At 41.7% G+C, this 21,670-nt stretch overlaps 1 protein-coding gene across 1 annotated transcript in view; it reads left to right on the forward strand.

Annotated features, from left to right (window-relative positions):
• The window catches only part of LTBP1 (latent transforming growth factor beta binding protein 1), a gene marked incomplete at its 5' end in the record, with an annotated part of 61,780 nt that overhangs the window by 17,702 nt on the left and 22,408 nt on the right, over positions 1-21,670 (forward strand). The window contains 5 exons of the mRNA XM_010073311.1: positions 1,776-1,901; positions 9,450-9,575; positions 11,857-12,000; positions 18,926-19,108; positions 20,426-20,512. Coding sequence (XP_010071613.1) covers positions 1,776-1,901; positions 9,450-9,575; positions 11,857-12,000; positions 18,926-19,108; positions 20,426-20,512 — 666 coding nt within the window. The remainder of the gene's footprint in view (positions 1-1,775; positions 1,902-9,449; positions 9,576-11,856; positions 12,001-18,925; positions 19,109-20,425; positions 20,513-21,670) is intronic.

A 21,670-nucleotide genomic window follows, 5' to 3' on the forward strand; every position in this document is an offset into this window, starting at 1 on the left:
GCGAGGTGTGTTTACCTCTGTTCACAGCTGCTCTGGGCACATCGTTGTCCTCTGACGTTCTGGTGCCCACGATTCCAAGTGGATGCTGAGCAGCTGAGGAGAGTTCAGAGATGAACCCAAAAAACTGTTGGCCTAAGGGAAAAAGGATTGAATGCGTTTAAACTGTTTTGTTGAACTAAAAATGAGGAGTGACTTGATCGTAGCCTTGCTGCCTTCAGAGGATGCCATGATGGAAAGCAAAGAGCTGTTGAATTAAACAGGCAAATTTACCACAGAGCGCCGTGTCTGCAGCTTGAATCCAGCCTAGACTAGAAATTAGGAACACTTCTTTGGTAAGGAGCAAAGTTGGAAAAAGTCCAAAACATTGGAAAGTGTGCAGTTTGCTCTTTCAGATGAATTAGGCTCTGTTTCCCTAACCTTGTTAGTTTTGTTTTCCTGTGTTTTCATACATTGTTCTACCCTTGTGTCATCAGCTTTTTTGGTCTCCGGGATTTTTCTGGCAGTTTTAAGAAACTGATAGCTTAGTCTTGAGAACTGTGTGTATCATAAAAGGTACCGTCCTGTCCTTGCCACTGCTGATCTCCCAGCCTGCCTGACTTTCAGAGAGCTTCAGGAAGCATGACATCAGTCTGCATTTACCTTGAGTTCAGAGGCTGGATGTATGTAGGTGGGGGAAGTGCAGCACACTGACCTTTCCCTGGGCTCCTCATACAGATACTGCCCTTCCCCGAGCTGCCTCTGTTCTTTCCACATACGTGCCATGACTTCAGGACCCTGGTCTAGAAGGCTTACACACAGGAGAGAATCGGTCTGTATCTAAAGGAAATTCTGTAATGGATGCCATGGCTCTTGAAATGATGGTTCAGAAATCATAATTTCTCTAGTCTGTCGAAATTATTGTCTGCTTCAGTGTGTTTTGTATGGCTGTAACAACAGCCACAATCTAAGCAACAAAAGACACAGCTAATGTTGTATCAATGGTGATGGATGAATGAGCCTCGTGTAAATTTGTGTTTGATCTCAGCATGGTACTGAAAACTTCTTAACAGGGTTTGTAAAGCAGAATACAGAAATGCAACCACAATGGGAGTGCTAACTCATGTGAAAGTTGTGTCTCCTTAAAGAATGAATGCAGTCCTTAAGTTCTGATGGCAGGTTTTGTTGGTACAGTGAGTCACCAATCAGAAAGAAATATTTGGTTTTCAGATTCACAAGTTTGAAAAATGCTTTCTAAATTTAAAAAAAAAAAAGGCAAGAAAAAAAAAAAAGCAATGATGACAAACTCTTATATAGCAACCTTTTGGGACCATTCCCATTTCCCATCAGCAAAAAAAAGTGCATTTGGCTTTAAGTTATATAAAATCAACCTGCTGGGAGAGATGCAGCTCCAGACCTGCTGCTAAGACGTGGAGCCAGGTGCACAAGGTGACCAGCATGCAGCAGTCAAAAAGCAGTGAGATGGAGCCACATGAGAGATCCCCAAACACAGCAGAAACGTTGGCTGGTATGGAGCTTATACTGCTGGTATCTCACAAATCACTCTCGTCTGCTCATGCTCATTGCAGAGAGTCATACAGCGAGAGCATGATGCCGCAGAACATACTGATGCCTACACAGAGTTTAAGAATGGTCCCAGAAGATTTGGTTACTCTGGACAATGAGCACCATTTACACAGCTGGTGGCAATAAAAGCTCCTTTTAAGACTAATTGAACTTGGGCTGAATAATTAAGGGTATGATGATTTGCAAAGCCATTAATGTCTCTGTGTTTTCAGATATCGATGAGTGTGAGAGATCTGACCTCTGTTCACCTCACGGGGAGTGTCTGAACACAGCTGGGTCCTACCAGTGCATCTGTGAGCGGGGCTTTTCCGTGTCCACAGATGGCCGAACGTGCGAAGGTGAGACGAGTCACGACAATGCATTCCCATTGATTTGCTGTTATTAATTGGATAAGAAAAGCAGTCCGTTTGGGTATCATACCCCAAACCCACTGGTAACTCAGCAATCTGCCACCTAAGGGCCCTTTGTTCTTTTTTCTGCTCAATGCACGGTGTGTTGCTGTTTGAATCGCAAGAAGTGTAACAGGCAATGTACAAAATGGACAATGCAGTGGAGTTCATGTTCGTTAGAAGCTGTGGTTTACTTTTCTTGATTTTTAATTTTTTTGCTATCTTAACATTGGATTATATTTTGCAAAAGAAATCAATGAAGAAGGAATACTAACCTAACTATGGCAAATGATGGCAAAGAAGGGAATTATATCCTTATATTAAGATATATGAAGCCAGTGGACATCTGTAATAATATGAAAATCTATTCACAGATGGGAAATTATTTCTATCTTATAGCAAGGGTGGAAGGAACCAATATATATAAAATGCATGTAAAGGGAGTTTGGAACTCGGGCTTCTGATAAGTTTCGGTGGGTAAGCCCTTTCTGACATAAATATTTAGGATTATTTAATTTAAAGCTTCTTAAGTGTATTAGCAGCAAGCTTGAGCTGCCTGAATGTTCTCATTGCTGTGTGCAGGACAACAGAACCTTGCTTTGTTTTTTTTTTTTTAAAAAAAAAAGATGCAGCTGAAGCATCCATCCAACAGAAGTAACTCCAGTGAGAAATTGTAATAAAATGCCATCTGTGATAGAACCTCAGGCATTTGGAAATGGCAGAAGTGGAATAAACAGCAGTAATTAGATCCTTACAGTGCTAAACCCAGCTTATTCTTCCTAAGTGTGTGCAGGTTTGCTTATTACAGGTATTTTTCATATAAGGTTGTAAAAGCTGCTCCAGTAATAACACTGGTGAGAAACATCAGCCAGGAGCCTAGAATGTGAGTGTAACTGGGGTTTTGGTTTGGTTATAGCATGAGAATAGATCCTGTTCCTAGTGGAATGGACACACTTGCCAGTGACGCCGCTGTCCTGCGCGGGGAGACTTGTGCTCCGTGATACCAAGGTGATAGGTGGCTTTGTGTAGTCAGTGATGCTGACAGAAAACAAAAATTCCTCCGCCTGGATGAGGAATGGCTGTTCTTCTGGATGAGAGGACTGTTCAAGACAAGAAGCCTTGTGGGAAAAGTAATGATTCAGAAGGGGAAAAAAAAATCATATGGTAGCAAAAGCAGAAGAGAAGCACTGAGCAAATGACAGCTCAGTGTTAAAAGCTTTGGGCGGTGGATCTCAAGCATCCAAGAAGCAAGCAAGCTGTTTCCTATCCCAGAGGACAGGGCAGTAAATCCGTATGGGATTGGCTTTCATGGGCCAGCTCTTCTGATAGTTCATTTGGGGATAGTGAGAAGGTTCTTCCTTCGGTCAGGAGATGCTCTGAAACTCCTGTCTGACTGTTGCATTTGCTCCCGCTACGTTCACCAGGGGAAAAAGAGCATTACAGCATCATTACTGGAGCTGGCACGTAACCTGCCATGTCGTTAGTACTGTAATAGCTAATGAAATGAAACACAGCATTGGCAGGAGTATGTTGTGCTGATGTAAGGGAATAAGTGCTGTATATTTAGATATAGCATGACATCAAACGCACTATTTGTGGTTTAATTATTATTGATAACTTTAAAAAAATCCTGCCGTATTTTTGGTGCTTTTTCCTCTATAAACATTTACTTTATTTTGTAATCATGGCATAAGTTGAAAGAAACATTCTCTTACTGCCAAGACAAAAGCCTGGTCCGGTAGGCTAGAGAGAGCAGATCTGAATAACTCAGGTGATTGATGAACAAGGCAGTATTTCGTGATTTCAAGTAATGGGGATAATTTCAAAGCATGTGCATGGACTCATTTGGCAGCATGGATGCATTTCATCCAGTGTTTAGGAGGGATAAGGTTAAATATCTTCCATTTCTCTGCAGGAAAAGTAGTAGCAGGTGTTTTGCCTCACTGTTTAGCATAGCTAAAAAAAAAAAAAAAAATTGGTCAGAGAAGAATGCAGCCTGCTCTTAGGAGAAACCAAACACTTTATTCCAAACCAGAGTTAGAAGAACACTTACTGACCTTGTGAAATCAAACTCTCAGAAATTAAATAAGGCAGAAGTGGATAGAAACACAAATTTAAAAAAAAAAAAAAAAAAAGTTGGTGGCATCTAATTTTAGGGGATGTACCAGAAACAATGAAGCCCCTCTGTCTGAATTTCTGACAGTTTAATAAAATAGCTCAGTTCCCAGGGAAGGGTTACCCTCACATATGATGAAGTAGTACACAGTTAATCTCCATTAAAACAAAAAGCCAAACTTTTGCTAAATAGAAAAAGATGAAATCACAAAATCTTATTTCCAGGATTGTGAGTAGTTTTGGAACTTTTTAATGAAGAAAGAAACAACAAGTACAAAACCAGTTGAGCGTGCTTCACAAGTAATGGGTGGTGTGTATGGAATACAGATCAGACTTTATATTCACTGCTTGGAAAAGTATTTTAATAACTTGGCAAAGCAAGGGTACTTCTAGTCTTCTGAAGCAGCAGCACTGCTTTTCTACCACGATTAGTTTCTCTGTTCTGTCATTTTAATAAAAACAATTCCAGAGTTGAAAAAAAACTCATTTAAAGGGAGCACTGATGGTGTCGGTGTTAATATCTGTAGTGGTGTCAGCTTCCTGCGCAAAGGCAAGATGAAACAAAAGGATCCGAAATAAAAGGAACGTGTAACATTCCAGGTACTGAGAGAGGATGTGGCTTCCAGCCGCAGGAGCTACTGTTCTTTACACTAGGTGCCTCTGTGAATTTGCTTCTAGTTAAGTGAGTGAGAATAACTGTTTATACCATCAGAGAGAGAACCTGAGGAAATTTTGCTGGATTCAGATGCCTCTGTGTACCTGGGGAGCAGATTTTCCGTATCTCCAGACTGTTTTTGTATGAGCTTGACTCGTCTTTTTGAAAAGTCAGAAACAACAACAACATAAAACATTTAAGAACCCCATGTGGTTCAGTTCTGGTATGGAGTTTGCATGGCCATTGGCCAAAGTAAACTGAACAGCTGCGGAGCCTGTGTCTTCTTCCAAGGTGTGGACAAACTTTTGTTGTAGCGGTGACGTTCCCCTGCCGCCTGGCCCCAGGCTCAGCGAGGCGGCTGTGCCAGGCTGTCGGAGCAGGAGGCTCTCGGAGCGCGCTGTAGCTCCCTGTCAGGCTCTCTGGGGCTCCCATAAAGGCAGCGTTTTACCCAGTTGTCAGCCAGTCAGCTGTGTCGGCAAAAGCTCAAGTTAGAGGTTCTCTGATGCTTAAGTCAATACCCCAAGCGCCTCTTCTGTCTCCGTGTCCAATCCCATATGTCTCTCGGTGGCTCCCTCATTTTTCCCTCTCTCTGCTCCAAGCCCCAAGCTTCACTGCGTCCCTCAACAGGCACTCCAAAAAAACTTACACATCCCACCAGAGCTCTCCAACCTCTGCTTCTTCCTTTCCCCTCACTTGCCGTCTTGTATCCTGTTCTCCTTTCCTTGTCTGCTGAATAAGTCGCCCACCTGAGCCTTCTTGATGCTTGCATGGAGCATCCACGGATCATTCTGTGATCCAAGAATAATTTCCAAATCCGTACTCAAAGATGCTACGTTATCTATTGTTTAAGGTGTGCCTCAGAGGTCTGAAAATCAGGGGAACAAAAAGCAGAGCTGTGGACAGTGCAGAACTGTCCCCTCTGCCACCAAAGACATTTTAAGAGAGTGGATGTTGCTGTAACATCACAACCCTCACTCTGCCCATGTACAGGGCAGACAAGGTGCGTCTAGGACTCCTTGGGGGGCAGAGTGTTATCTGGTACATGGAGCAAATTTTATGCAGTAGACGACTTCACAGCTTTACCAAGTCTCTGGTTTAATAGAGAAGCAAGAAAGCTCAGGCTTCTGCCAAATGTAGATTCAAGAATGCACCTCCAGAGTGTGCCCCGGTGAGCTCCCTTCTTGTCTCACCATGAGCCATCCCACACTTCACCAGCCTTCTCCCATTTGCTGACAGAGATGGTTTAAGGCAGCAACTTCTTATCTGGACACTGGCTAGAGAAAAACACAAAGGGGAAAGCAAGAATCTCTTTCTTACCTGCATCGTTGCAATGTTAGGATGACCATCCAGCATTATTGCCTCTAGATGGCCAAAGTCTTTATTCAAATTTGCATTTTTCTAATGTTCTTATGACAGCGGTTTTTCTGTATGGGTGTTATGGGCAGCCCTGGAAGTCTCAGCATCAGAGCTCTGCTCCCCTAGGCACTGTACAGAACTGTCCTAGGAAACGGTTCCTCTGCCGTGTAAAGTAGAGTTCAGTGAGATTTAAATACCATGCTGGAGGTTAAGTATGCCTTCATCTTGTTCGGGTTGACAGAAACCAGGAACACGGTGCTGAGCCGAATAGGAGTGCGCTGGAGCGCACAGATGTTTTGCCTTTCTTTGGATCTCGATGACGTTAGATCAAAGGAGTTTTGATTAAAGCCGGCAGCACCGAGTCATGGGTTCTAAAACAGGTTGTAATGACAGAGAACTGCTTTAGTCACTGTACAGACAGAGGATATATTAGTTTCGTATTTAGTTTTTCCCCTTGCTTTGTCTCCATATAGCAAGAGAATTGCCAATTACAAGGCTCATGCTTTACAGGGTGATTAAGGAAACAAATGCCCTTTCCGGCTGTAAAACAGGAGTCCTTTGAGTGAGCTGTCTAGACAAGGGAAAATATTTGGTGCTTGGACCTTCTCTGTAATTTCCCATACACTGAAAGATCCAGTCATGTTCAGACTGTGTACTTTTTAAAAACAAAACCGTCCTCTGTGGCTATATTATATACTAAATTAGGACACTTGCTACAATCACAAGTGTTGTTTCTGCAGCTTTTTAGTCAATGACCTTAGTTTACCTTTGGAGAACCAGCTGCACGATCTAGTCCCCTATCTGCTGCCTTTAACATTCAGCTATTAAGTAAGAGAAATACTGTAATTTAGGTAATTCTGAAATCCCCAGTTGTAGTTTCTTCCGTCTGGGCTTTTAACAGAGTAACTGTCCTCTGGCTCAGGAACTTCTGTTATTAAACTGCAGTTGGCCACTGACAATACAAACACTGCGTTATTGTCTGCTGTCTTAAATTCCTGGCTATCAACCCGCCATTGTTTACTCATTTTGAATTCCTTTTCTTAACGGGGTTTTCTGAATAAGAGAGAGAGTATTCAGATTTTTTGACCAGATACGTGAAACTGATGATCACATGAGACTAAACATTAAAATGTTATGAGGGTATGGTGCACAGCAGCAAGAGGGAGGGACCAGGAAAAACAACCATAAGAATTTGTATCTTTTTTTCTCCCAGTAACTCCACATACATCTTTTTATAATTCTGTTATTCGGGTGACTGGAAAAGGAAAGGGTATCAGAGGTAATACTTGACCTTTCACCTTTGACAGGGTCTTTAATACAGATGTTACTTACTCTTGTTGCTGAATTAGTTGGGTTTGTGGGAGATTTTCAGAAGCTCAGTATCGGTTCAACCACCCACATTTTTAGATTCAGTTCCTTGAGAATAAGCATGCTAGCTATTGTATGCTTTGCCAAATACAAATAAACCTAAGATAAATTAATTCAATATTTTCCTTTGTTTAATAAATCAAGATATAAAGACCATCAAAACCTTTATTGACAAAACCAACAAACCAGATACATTATTCTGCCAGTTCCATCTCGAAGTACTTTTTTTTATAATTATCAATTATACTCATATATGTCTCCTAGATCTCAGTGTATGTAGTACATACAGGTTTTGCATGAATTTTCTATTTTAGCTGAAGGTTGTTAGCCAGTGGATCAGTTCAGTAAGAGAAGAGGTGAGTTTTCCATCACTAAAACATCCTAAAGTGAAATTAGATGCCTTTCTGAAAAAGATGTTAAAATTCCACAGTTTACTCCATTGGTACAGAAATTGCCAGAGACAGTTTTTTAACCTGTTTAAGAGATTGTGCATGGTCTCTTCTGGCCTTAAAAATCTATATGTGATTCTAAACCTGTTCAGACTCCAGCCCCAGCCCATAGGAAAAGCTGGTTAAAATTCCCTTTTAGCTGAGCGTAAGACACAGTTTAAAAGTAAAGATGTCCTTGCTGGGTGAGCACTGTCAGAACAAAGTGCATCTTTGCTGACTTTTCTAGCCCTTTGTTTGGCACAGCTGTGAAGAGCTGGAGGAGCAGACAGGACTAGGTTTGAGCCCTGCTCTCTCCTTTCAGAAAGACTCCACGCAGCAGTGCAGCTCGCCTGGCAGCACAGGATTCAGTCCCACCAGCTCTTCAGTTCAGTGAGTGCCTAAGGCCTTCGCTGGAGGTGCAATGATGGCAGGCTCCATCCCATCATGGTCTATGGTAACGTGCAGGATTAGTGATAGTAGCTAGTGCCCAGATAAACCGAAAGCAAATCACTCTATTCACCATTTAAAATGTAATCACCCCGAGGCACAATGCAAAGGTAATTCCAAGTGGGCAGCGACCTTACTTAAACAGTCATAAAGGTTTCTAGGAAAGAAATAGAGCAATTATTTCTCTGCTTCAAACTGCAGAGGAATTCAGAAGGCAGAAGGTACAGGTCCTAGTATCCTGGTGGATTCCCAGTTTCAGTTCATGTTCCTCCTCCTGAAAAACACACCATGACATCTTGAATGACCACAGATGGTCAGGGTTTAGGTCTTGCTTTAAGTGAAGATAAAAATAATAACATTCCTAGCACTTGTAATACACTTACAGAAATAAGCCCCATTCTGCCACAAGCAGCTCTGTATTTTGGGGGGTGGCTGAGTCACAGAGCAGGCTCACACCCCTGACTGTCCCTTGTGAGGCCAGCAAACCACAAACAGAACTGCAAATGCAAGGTCCAGTACGGAAAACATGCAGGTGTTGTAATTCCTCTGCCTGCCCGAAGAAGATTGTTCATACGTGTAAACGTACAGGATTGGAGCCAGAAGGCTCAGTGCACAGATGTTTACCACTTACACCAGGAAATTCTTTCCTGCACCGAGAGCCGACATGCGATCAGTGCAGCGCCTCGGACAATGGATGCAGCCGTACCCTTGAACTCCTCTTGTCGGCACAGTGGGTTCCGTTTCACAGGTGGTGTTGGCTGTGTAGTGCTACACTGGCAGGATCTGTAATCAGAGAGATGATCGTTTGTAAGCTGTGTGTTACTCTGGTATGCAGCATCATGCCAGGATTGGCAGGTTTGGCGAAACAGATGGGAGACAGTTCACCAAAGCCATTGTCTGCCGTAAGATATTTCCTGAAAAGTTAACGCTGAAACAATTTCTTAAATTGTACACGCGCTTACATTAAATTTTTGCATCCTGTCCTTTGTGTTTTCCTTCGCACTGTATAGAGGGATGTTGCTGCCTCTGTTTGCAGAAGTGGCCCATCTGTTGTTTTTCTGCACTGTTCACGTATGTCCACCTCTGGCTGTCACACGGCCTGTCTGATGTTACAATTCTCCCTCGCAGATGTCGATGAGTGTGCAAACGGCACAATATGTGGCAGTCACGGGTTCTGTGAAAACATGGATGGCTCCTACCGCTGCCTCTGTTACCAGGGGTACCAGGACGCCCAGGATGGGCAGGGCTGTACGGGTGAGTTCTTAGGTGCAAGTCGTCACACTTGCACGGTCCTAGTGAGCAAAAGCCACATCTGAGCAAAATGCCTTTCTTCACAAGAACGTTTGTGTTTTCCATCATTTGTTCGAGTTGTACCAGTTACTAGTAAAATAAGGCGGAGCTGTGCTTTACTGACTGCAGTTTGTGCTAGGTGGAAACTTAACTGTGGATCCATTTAATGAGAACCTGTTACTAGGATTGAATGGAAACCAACAGCAAACAAGCTGAGACACTCATTTCATCTTTAAAAAAAAAAAAAACCACAACACAAAAACCACACCCCACCAAAACCCACTGTTGCTGCATGTCAGGACATTCATAAATATAGATCATAATAGACTGAATTTAATACTTTAGCCTATTTAAATGCAGCATGTGTTTAGTCTCTGTCCTACCCCCTGCAGGAAATACTGCCTGGCGCGCCGTACAGCCCGTCTGAACCAGACGGCACACCTCCCCTCCGTCGCCACGGCGTGTGTGACTGTAACAGGGCTTCAAGCTCCAGGAAAGGCACCTATCACCACAAAAAGATGTGAGATTTTTGGAGATGTGTAAATACTGCACATTTCTCTTCTGAGTAACAGGTTGCCAGATCTGTTTTTAATAGTGATGGTTGGACCTGAGAACCATCTGAGGCAGCACAAGTTTATAATATAAAATTAATTCCAGATTAATTTTCCTTTCCAAGGAAAGGTATTCATTAAGTAATTTCTTCAAGCCAGACTCAAGATGAAACACATTTACCAGGAACAGAGACCTAAGCGGAATACTGGACAGAGAGGAGGAGTTAGAAGTTTTACAGAAGTGTTTTTATGTGTTTTCTAATATATTAAATAGTTTTATTACAAAATTCCTTATGGCATTTGGCACTTAGGTTGCAACATAGCAGTGTATGCTTTTGCATACAGTGACTTTTCAAGGATGAAAACAAATGAAGCAAAGAAATAAAAAAAAAAAAAAGGAAAAAAGAAAGCAAAAGCTGGTGTGAAACTAAATCTGAGCTGCCAGTGAAGTGATTCTGATTCTGCACCAAAAAATAATGTCCTAGGGTTTTTTCCTTGTATACACTATGTAATATAAAATATTCTTATAAATTTTGATGCTAGTTATCTACCAAAACAATTTTAGGAAAAGGTAAGTCTCTTTAGTTCCTGGCCAGGCAACATTCCCCAAAGAAGACTTATTCCTTATGACAGGAATCCAGCAAAAAGATAAAGAAAAATCGAAGTACATTTGAAAAGTGCTGGGCAAGCCATAAGTTAAAATGCATATTTGTATAAAAAAAAAACCCAAGAATCAACATTCAGCCATATGGCTAGATTTTCATTCTTGCTGGATAAGAGAGAAAACGGATAAAGCATTGCCTCATAAGTTATACTTTAGATGACACCCAATTATAGAAATTTCTGAATTGTGACATACAAATTATAATTTTCAGATTCTGTCTCTGGTAGTCAAAGTAGATTTTCAAACATAAACTTTAGCAACTGGAAAGAGAGTAAAGTTAAGGGATCCTGATAGTATTTGGTAACCGTTGGTTAAACAGCAGACAGCTCTCCCATCTATCAAAAAGCATTTCAGGGCAGCCCCGTTGGCAGGTATATGGAATCCAAGTTAGAAGTACGTGGGGCTTTTCTGGGAGAGGAAGTTTGCAGTGTTGGGCAGGGGCTCCCTGGGCGACCTGGGCATTACCCTTGTGGGTTGCAGAGCAGCCTGGGCAGCTGTGCATACGAGAGGCACGTGGCAGCGGTGGGGCTGGGGAATTCACTGTTCAGGGGATGTTCAAAAGGAAAATGGGATTTTGAGGAGAAAAGGGAATTCTCTTTTCATAGCGCAGTCTGGATCACACCGAAACCTACTCATTTTGCTCCTTGAATTCAGTGGAAATTTGATACTAAAGAAAGTTACGAGAACAAGTGAGTCTGAATCTTAAATCCCAAGAAAAGGGTACAAAGAAAAGCAAGCTTTTAAAAATGAGCAAGAAACATGAAAAAAAATTATGGCCAGTGTTCTGGTCTACAGGCAACACCTAATCAGCACCAATAGTCTATAAACTGTGCCGTGGCTTTCAGGGGCCTTTATTTCGAAGGACTGACTACTTGTTTATGAATCCACTTAGGTATTAGTGAGCTTTTAATCCTTCCCCAGAGATCACATCTGTAATCTGGCAGACAATATTGGCCCAGATACAGCAGATAAAAGTACAAACTGTCAGTAATGGGTCTGAATTGATTTATGGTTTGAATTTTTTCCCCAGATGTGAATGAATGTGAAATGCTGAGTGGAGTATGTGGCGAAGCCCTCTGTGAAAACGTCGATGGTTCTTTCCTGTGCCTGTGCTCTGATGAAAACCAGGAGTATGATCCGATGACCGGCCAGTGTCGCTTCCGTGCCTCCCCAGGTAAAATGCCGGTGGATTGCTGTGTGCTCGGCATGATTTCCGCTGCGTGTGTAACCAATGGAAAGGTAAAGTTGGTTTAAATACTGGTGTTGCTTTAACTACAACAGAAGAATTTAAAACTTTTGTGTTCTCGGAAGTGTGTGCGTGATAAGAGGTGTTTCTAGGATGGAATACGTTATTAGTGAATCATTAGCAGTGGAAATGTAGCAGAAACACCTTCTACATTTTGTACGTCAACAGACCTGGCAGCAATAATGAACAGTTACAGCGGTTAAGAGAAAACAAGCTCGTTTGCTGGACTGTAGCAATGCAGTGTGATGTGGAATCAAATCTATGGTCTGATTTTATTATTTTGGTCAAATTTTTACAAACATCCACTAGTAGGCTTGGACAATGTTTAAGGGAGCATATGATTAAAAACAAAATCTGTGTATATCAGAATCCTCTTAGCATTACCTAGTACTAATAAAAGTCCTCAGAAAAGGTAGTTGGGAGAGCAAAAAACCAAAACACTGAATTGTTTACGACAGTCTCTTTGAGTGGCATTCCTGTTTGCAAGGGAAAATACTGCAGTATCTTTGCACCATGAAGCAGATTAGCTGAAATACCCACTGATGATAACTGAAGTAGCAGCATTTAAAATTCTTCCATAAATTTATGGAAGAAAATTGTTTAAATAAATTACATAGTCAAGATTTGTAGGAGATGTGAATACCATCTTTGGTTTAGTACTGTGAGGAGGTAGGACTTGGGAGAATTCAGCTACTTGTTGAAACAAAACCAAAGTTAAATTAACCTGAGCCCATGTAAAAACAAGTCAAGTCCAAGGAGAATTCAAGGACATAGCCAAATGTTGCTGTGGGGAGGGAGGGAATGAAAAACCCAGTGTGGCTGATTGTACTGTCAACAGATGAATGTTCTGCTGTCAGTCCTAACTCCCATTTTGCTGTCACTGGTGAACACAGCTTTACTGTGTCCGGTTGGGAAAGAAGCCATTCTTCCTTCCCCTCCAACCCTCATCGGGCCCTAAAAAAACCATGGGCTTCACCTTTGTCTCTTCTCTGATGAGGTTGTCAAGGAGGAAGATCACACATAGGAGACCAGAAGATGTGCAAAGTAGGACCCAGCGAGATGTACTTTACACCGTATGCACGTGAACTGGAATGAGGAAAAGTGGCAGTACTAGGGACAGAGATCTTACTATTTATTCTCTTACTTTTCTTCTAAGGTAAAAGGAGGAAAGTACCGTTGTTAGTTCTCAGAAAGGATTCTTGCTTTCTTGTTCATCCTGCAGCCTTGCTGGGTTTTTTTTCTCTTATCATCTGGCTTTTGTTTCTCAAGACCTCAGAGGCTGACCAGTCAAGTGGTGGCTCTGCCCCATGTACCTCTGGATTGGGCATTTCAGGAGCTGACAGTACACAATAATCTGTTCGCTTTGCTTGTTCCTACCTTGCTCTGGGAAACAATGGGTGGCCCTTGTGCCGCTGTCGACTGCAGAGGGAACAAACCCAGTCCTTTCCTCCCCATTTGTAAGTGCCATAAGCCCCATGTGCTCACTGCAGGATAGACGAATAACAGCGATGTTGGCTTGCCCAACGATGAGTACTTCAGCCTCCCCCGAGACCAGCTGCAGCATGATCATATGAGAATAGCACGCTGTCAAATAGCATGCTGTCTCCCTGCAAAGAGTGAGGGAATAGCCACATACTCAAGTCAGGCACGGTGCTTTGAGAGCTCCTACGGTGCATGCGGGCATCATCTGCCAGCATTAGCTTGCATCATGCCTGTTTTCAGAAAGGAGGAATTTAATCTGCATTATCCTTTTGCAGATATCTGCAGTTCAGTGTGGTTTACTCAGCTTTTGCTTATTTCTCATTTTGTATTTTTGTGCATAAAGAAATATTCGTCCACCTCATATGAAGTGGAAATAGGTGAAGATTGTTCAAATGTTAATTCAATTTGGGAACTTTTTTGCAGGTGGTTAAAGGCTGTTAGCTTTGTGGAATGCTGTGTGTTCACACTTTTCTTTATTTGCCATTAGGGCTCTCGAGACTTCCTTCTATTTAGATTTCACTTGGTGGAAATTGATCTATTGTTAGCTGTGTCCTGAAGTAATCCTCTCAGTGTATGTATCAGGAATTCTAGCCCATACTGTCACGTTCCAGTAACAAACCAAAAAAGTAATTGTGTAAGGTTTGATTGTCTTATTCCCCTCCTCTCTGCCCTGCTGTTCACAAAATGTAGCAAATGCTTTTGAAGGAAGAAAAGATAAAGCAGGAAAGAACTCTCTTTTGTATTAGATGAAACTTCGCTGTTATACGTCTTTATACCTAAGAGAAAAAAAAAAACAATCGCCTGGTTTAGGTTAAAGTCTTCTCATTTACTCTTTTAACAAGATATATAAAACCACTGTGATTAAAGTCTAACAAGTACCAAGCCGAACACAGTTTGAGTAATAATCTGTATTAATGTGGTTTTAGTTGTTTGTACATAAGAAAAAATACATGTTCTAGTATGCATCTGAACTCCTACTAATGTCTTATTAATATATCTCATTGCATTGAATCCAGGAGTTATAAAGGACAGTGTACATTTGAGGATTATACTAGGTATGATTTAAAATGAGAATTGCAAACAAAAACGTGTGTGTAAACATAAGCGTATCAGCAGGAGTCTGGCTTACATACACGAAGGTCAGTAAGATCCCCAGTTTGGGTTACAGCTCAGGCAACGAAAAGAATTCCAGGGCGAGAACTCCACCAAGGTACCAGGGCCCTCGTAGGCCCTGTTGCTTTCTCCTGGTTACATGAAATGTTACCAGTTATTTATGGCAGGATATTTAACAGTATTTACTAGGATGTATAAGTAAAAATCACTGTTTTGGTGTCCAAACATGAGTCCCTCCTAGTCTGATTTGTATTAAAACAAAATCAGTCCTCCCTGCATCTAATCAACCGCCAGCACAAAACATTTGAGGCTGCCAAGTAGCAGTTTATAAATCTGATCCAAAAGCTTCCTCAAGGCTAGAGATTTGGTGCCCAAGTACAAATTCTAAATTTCCTAAACTTTTAAGGGCTTTCTAAATGTTAAGACTTTAAAGGAAACTCTTCGTATTTGTATTATTTTTATAATATGTGACGGTTTTCTAAGGTAAATAATGATCTAAATCTCAATCATCTATGAACATAGTGTTATATATCATTTTTAAATGTGCATCACTTGCACTAATCCCTGAATTGTACGTACGCACGTGTTATCCCAAAAACTGGGTTTGCCACCTTTGTGTGCAAAGAGAAAATCCACACAGAGAGGGGAGGTATTTCCTTTCATTACAAATCTGCACAGAGATGGGTGCCTGTCCCCAGACAGAACATCAGGCATTCAGATTAATGGTTATTTATGCACAAAGCATTAACATATTTAATTTCCTAATACGCATGCATTATTATTCTATTAATGATTGGTCAAAATCTCCTCAATTAGTGTGGAAGTTAGTACGCGTGCTGCGTTCTTCCTTCTTTAGGGTCGGTAGTACAATGGGGGTGAGTGGTCTGTGAGTCACCGGTCGCGTTCTCCCCCTGCCAGAATTACCTCTACCCCCGTTCCCTTCTTCTTTCGGCAACTCCCAGCCGTTCTTCATGGGTTGCTGACCACACTAACATTTCAGCAATTTGGACTTCCACTTTTGACAGACATCTGGTTATCAGAAAGAGACAGATTATTGTGTGACTCGGGCTGTTTGCTCAGTCATCCTAGTCTTTGCTGAGTTTTGAGAAGTCATGAACTTGTAATGATGACTTTTCACTTTAGCAACCCTCTTACTGTGAATCTGTGAAGACGAGGTGTTGGTACACAGTTGCAGTATTTAAGATCCCATCAGTTCTACATGTTTTGTTTTCTTCAGATCACAGTTGTCAACAGGCCACTATTTAGGCAAATATAAGTGTATGCTAAAGTCTAAGCATATGCTAATATCCTGACTACCCGCTGAATCCTGTATTACTAATGCACATTTTTGCATTGAACACATGCTGAAACATGTTGGTGGATCAAAGTTGTGCTAAGCTATATAAATCTATTAGATTTATTAGATATAAATCTATTTCTAATAAATACTTCAGCGGTCAGTCTAGCAGCAACTACAGAGAATGTCTCTATAGGCTGTTACTGGAACAGTCATATCAATGGCCTGATAAAATTATGTTCCTTTACCAGTGTGCCATGGCTAGAGAGGTATTTTACATTTTCTAACAACAAAATACCTGAAACAACAATACAGAAAAAATAAGTATACATTTCGTATCATATTTTGTCAACATATCTAGTGTAACCACTTTCGAAAACAACCTGTTTGCTAAATGGTTAATAATGTATGAGAGAAATTATAAGCTCGTAGACACAGACTGGTCTTGGTTTAAAAAAAAATTAAAAAAAAATTAAAAGATTTGTGTCTCATTTGCTTTCCAAACATTCATGAGGGCTGCTTGACTAACCCTCACTCACAGCTGTGTAAACAACGGACTTTTGAGCTGCTGCACAGATAATGGGAGGAGAAACCAACACATAATATGGAAAATGGGAATAAACAATGACATGATGAGACTGTCTCCCCTTCCCCCCAGGGCAGCTTCTGGTGTTCTCTCTCTGGTAAACAGCCTGAAAACTGCCTTGCTTTTTTTCCTGTTGAAGGTTTGGCTTTGATTCAGTTAGACAGATGGCAAACGGCCAAGGAAAATGTATGATTTGGTGGCTGAAGTACTGCTCTCTCACCTTGGAATAACAGATGTCGTTCAGTTGCGTTTCTGTGACACACGATAGTCTTAACGTAGTTCCCATTGGATAGGCACCGACCCTGCAAAACCACCGCACTTCATGAAATCCGGCACGTTATGGACAATGGTAATTATCTGATGAGGGGAGACCACAGGCTAAACTAACAAAGATGAAATAAGCACTCAGCTGGGTGTTTCCTTTAATGTACAGCTCGGTTCTATTGGCGGAACAACAAAGGAAAGTTTGCCTTGTAGGTGGCAACCTTGCACGAAATGTGAATAGAGGTGTCTGCCAGCCCCCCAGCCTCCCAGAAACAGTCACTGTGCTGAGGAAAACAGAAATAAATCCAATTGTCTGTTTGGAATTAGAAGTCAAAAGAACTACTCCACACGTTCATACTGTTGAAGTGCAATAACAGTCAATCCATACTGGCGTTTTTAAACCTGCTTTTCTCAAAGCAGGTCTAGTATTTGCGTGCTGAGTAAAGCTGCCTTGCCTCATCTGCCTGGGGGAACGTGGGTGGGCAGGGAGAGCAGGCTTGAGGCAGCAAGAGCCGGAGTTCATTTAATTCCTTCAGCATTGGTTGGACAGTCACTATTGTGAAGCTCCCACCTCACAGCCATTATTTTTTAGGCGGATGGGATTAGAAGAAATTCCATCCTATAACTGGCATAAAGACACTGAGCTTGACCTCCAAGAGACAGCCAGAGGTGGGCAGATGGGGCGGTCAGGTGAAGCTGGCTCTCCAGGTATACCAGTGCTTCTGTCGGCCACCCTGGAGCTCTCTCTTGAAAAGAGCTGCAAGGCAAACAAAGGCAATTTATACAGCACAACTCTTTCAGTCTTGCTAATCTTCCAGCATTTTGAAATGCGCTGTTGCTCCGGTATAAAATAAGGTTTCGATTCCCACCTGGATACATGCGTTACTTGAGAAATGCCTCATGCTCGGCATCTTGGGTGAGAGCCAGAGTAGAAATGAATGAAATCTCAAACAATGGAAAATCAGCCAACAGGCAGTAGTTTTTAGTAGGTTTACGTGAATTAAACATTTGTTAAGTGCTAAGCTTAAAGAATTTTCAAAGATTAAAAAGGAAGTAACCTAGTCGCCTCAAGGTTTATCTAAAGTTCCGGAACAAAGTTTTGGTTTTGATTAATAAATGTGAGGATTTGTAATGTTAGTACTTCGTTACCGCATGGATGGCATGCGAAAAGTTTTTCGTATTGATCAAGTGTGAATAACAATTTTATGTGATAGCTCCCACTTCTGAGCTCTTGATGAGAATTTTTGTGGAAGTGCAAAGTTAGACAGAGTTCTGCAAACACAGAAGCTTTAACTAGGTATTTCTTTTCAAACTCGCCTCTAGGTGTACTTTAGGAATGCCATGCTTTAGAAGGGTCTTTGACTATTAATAGGGTTTTTTACTGGATCTATGGGAGAGACTATTTTGCCTCCAGTCCTTATAAATATTGTGACAGGACCCACTCAACTGCTTAAAGACAGAAAATCTGACTTCTTGGCTGGATGCCTATTTTAAAGTAAAGCCTATTTTCAAATAAAGCACAGAGTCTGTTAACTTCACATCTGCATTATATTTCTCTGCTTACTGCAGAATCAGTCAGTTACTTTTGCAAAAATCACAAAGGCCCTTGTTTTCAAGTGTGGAACATGGTTTTTTTTCCCAGTCAAATTAAAAGGGGCTGGAAATATTAATTATTTTGAAAAACAGGCCTTTTCAGTTTATGCCTTAGCTCCTTTATCTCTAAAATTAGGTTGTTGCTCACCTCTGCGAAGAGCTCCAAGGTTCACACACGGAAAGCACTATGGCAGTAGTTGGGCAGGGTAGTTAGCTGAGCATGAGAGCCGGGAGTTCATCCCATTGCTAAAAATGGGAGAAGGGCAAATGTGAGGAATCCCTTTGAGGCCAAGTTGGAGAACAGGTCTGAAAAAAGTCAAAGGAGGGTTATAAACTTCCATCATTCTTCCTAAGAACAAAAAAAGTTAAACCAAAATTTGTTCCTAAGCATTTTCTTCCCTGCCTGACAATGCTGCTCGTCACTGTGGTGAAACGAAGGTGCTGGGACTCTCCTGATTCTCCTGTAAAACTGATGAATTTAACAACTCATGTGGTTTATGTTTTCTTTTCACCTTTAGAATTGCCGATAGAGGCTGGTCAACATGAAGATGGAAAGAAGGAGTGCTACTACAATCTGAATGATGCTAATTTCTGTGACAATGTGCTTACATCCAATGTAACCAAACAAGAATGCTGCTGTACCTTGGGTGCTGGCTGGGGCGATAACTGTGAAATCTTCCCATGCCCTGTCTTTGGAACTGGTAAGAAGAGGACTCCTGACCCTTTGCAAACTTCTGAAGCGTTGTGTTTACATTAACAGTAATCTGCTTTGCCTTCAGAGAAGGCTTGCCCATTAAATCCCATATTCTGTAGTATTTAGTCATTATTTATCCATGGGAGACTTCCATGGAGGAAGAGTTAGCAGGAATAATTCATATCTGGTGTAAATCCATGGGCTCCACCACAGTTACCCTAGGGATAAAAACAGCCTGTTACTGAACAGGATTATCTCCAACTGATTTTAAACAAAGATGGATTCTCACAGAAGCTTGTTCCAGACGCCATGGTAACACATTAGCTTTTTCCCACAAGCTGGAAAACAAAGGTAAGCATGACAGTGTTTTTGAGTCTGCAGCTATTCCTTCTAACGTTGTTTCCACTGCACTACGAATTACTGACGTATATTATGGAATTAGTTTTACATTTTGCTACTTACTGAACAATTCCGTTAATCATGTTGTCTGCAGACCGTTGTTTAACCTCTAAATATTAAATAAGAAAAACATAGCCGTATGATACTCGTCACAAATATTGAAAACAGAACTTGAAACATAAACAGCGATGGCCAAAATTCATAATCCAGATGGAAAAAATCACATAAGAGAGAACATGTGTCAACTTCTTGAGATTAAACACTAAAGATTACTTTTTGCACAAATGTATCATCATGTTTAATTCCTGTTTTAACTCTACTTTAGAATCAGTGAAACCAAAATGCAATGCGTTATGAAAAGAGCCTCTCTGCTTGGATAGGTTTATTTGGTTCTGTACAGTCTCCAAGACACTTTAAATAATTTCCCTCTGTAATCCACACCGCGTTCTCCCGTTGCACTCAGGGAGTGTTTTTGCTGTATAAGGACTGAAGAATGTGGACAGGGGTTTGCATCTCAGTTGGGGTATGTCTGGATTGCAGCTTGCAGTAGAGCTCAGAGAGGCCCAAGCTAGCTTTAATTAAGATAATTTGGCTACTGGTGTTGTAAGTGCAGCGCACCATGAAACCCAGTAAGGACGGCATTGTCCTGCCAAGGAGCGAGAGAAGTTAGTTTGCGTGGAGCTCTGTGACGCTGTGGGTACCCCAGCTGGGTTTTTCAAAGCTAGCTCTGCAAACTGAGAGCAGGGGAAAGGCTGGCTGTAGGATTACCATCCCCCATTTAGCTGAAGGTGTGTTGCTGATAGATGGGAATAAGGCAAAACATGGCCTCGGAGTTCTCAAAATACCCCGAAACGCATATGTAACGCATACGGATGTGAGTAACTTTTTCTTAACAGCATAATTTTTTGTTTTGTCTGTCTCCTAGCTGAATTTACTGATTTGTGTCCCGAAGGAAAAGGTTTCATTCCCTCTGGAGAATCATCTTATGGGCTTCTTGCTCAGAATTACAAAGGTCGGTACTGACTTGTGTTGAGTTTATTTCAGAAGTTCTGGTAGTTGACGGACTCGAAATGTGAGCCAGCAATGTAAACATACTAATTCAAATTTTATTAGGTGACAAAAACAGCTTGTGATACGAAACATTACTGAAAATCATCGTTTGACAGATTGTTAAGAATGTCAGTTATACAGTCCCTCTAATATTCTGGTTTAATTTATACTGAGGGTGATATACTGTGAGAGGAGGTGCCACGACCACAAACCTCAAATGCTCACTTACATATGAAATACAAAGCCACTTGAAATTTATAAATAAATGTATGGGGAGTGGAGAGAGAGAAAAAAAGTTCTGTTAAACATTAGACTCACAAGTGAGAATGAATATAAAAACTGAAGAGATCAGCACTGATGCTTTCACTACAGAACTTCATGAGATAAGTATTGAACAGAAGATTCTAGAGAAGAGCGCGTGACAGAAGGGGTGTGTGGGTCGGGGCAGGAGGGCGCTGGCATCACTAAGAAGGAAGAGTGAGATCAGCGAAATTCAAGCTTCAGAAGTAGCCATCAATAATTTGTGAAATTAATTTTGCTTGGCCTAAACACTGTATTTGTGTTAGATTAAATGAAGTCAACATATTATCTTTGAGTTGCATAGCAGCTACAGGACCTTTAGAAAAGCACACACACTTTATAGGTTTGTTCATATCACATAAAAGTGCAGTAAAAATTACTATTTTTGAAAGAACTTAATAGAGGCACAGTATCACATGGTTGGGAAGTGATTGTGCCCCTGTACTCAGCACTGGTGAGGCCACACCTTGAATCCTGGGGTCAGTTTTGGGCCCCTCGCCACAAGAAGGACATTGAGGGGCTGGAGCAGGTCCAGAGAAGGGCAACGGAGCTGGGGAAGGGTCTGGAGCACAGGTCTGACGAGGAGCGGCTGAGGGAGCTGGGGGGGTTCAGTCTGGAGAAGAGGAGGCTGAGAGGAGACCTCATCACTCTCTACAGCTGCCTGAAAGGAGGGGGCAGTGAGGGGGGTGCTGGGCTCTGCTCTAAAGGAACAAGGGATGGGACAAGAGGAAACGGCCTCAAGTTACACCAGGGGAGGTTTAGGCTGGAGATTAGAAAAAATCTCTTCACTGAAAGAGTGATGAGGCATTGGAACAGGCTG

The sequence above is a fragment of the Pterocles gutturalis genome, unplaced genomic scaffold (assembly GCF_000699245.1).
Source record: "Pterocles gutturalis isolate BGI_N339 unplaced genomic scaffold, ASM69924v1 scaffold11382, whole genome shotgun sequence".
Lineage (NCBI taxonomy): Eukaryota > Metazoa > Chordata > Aves > Pterocliformes > Pteroclidae > Pterocles > Pterocles gutturalis.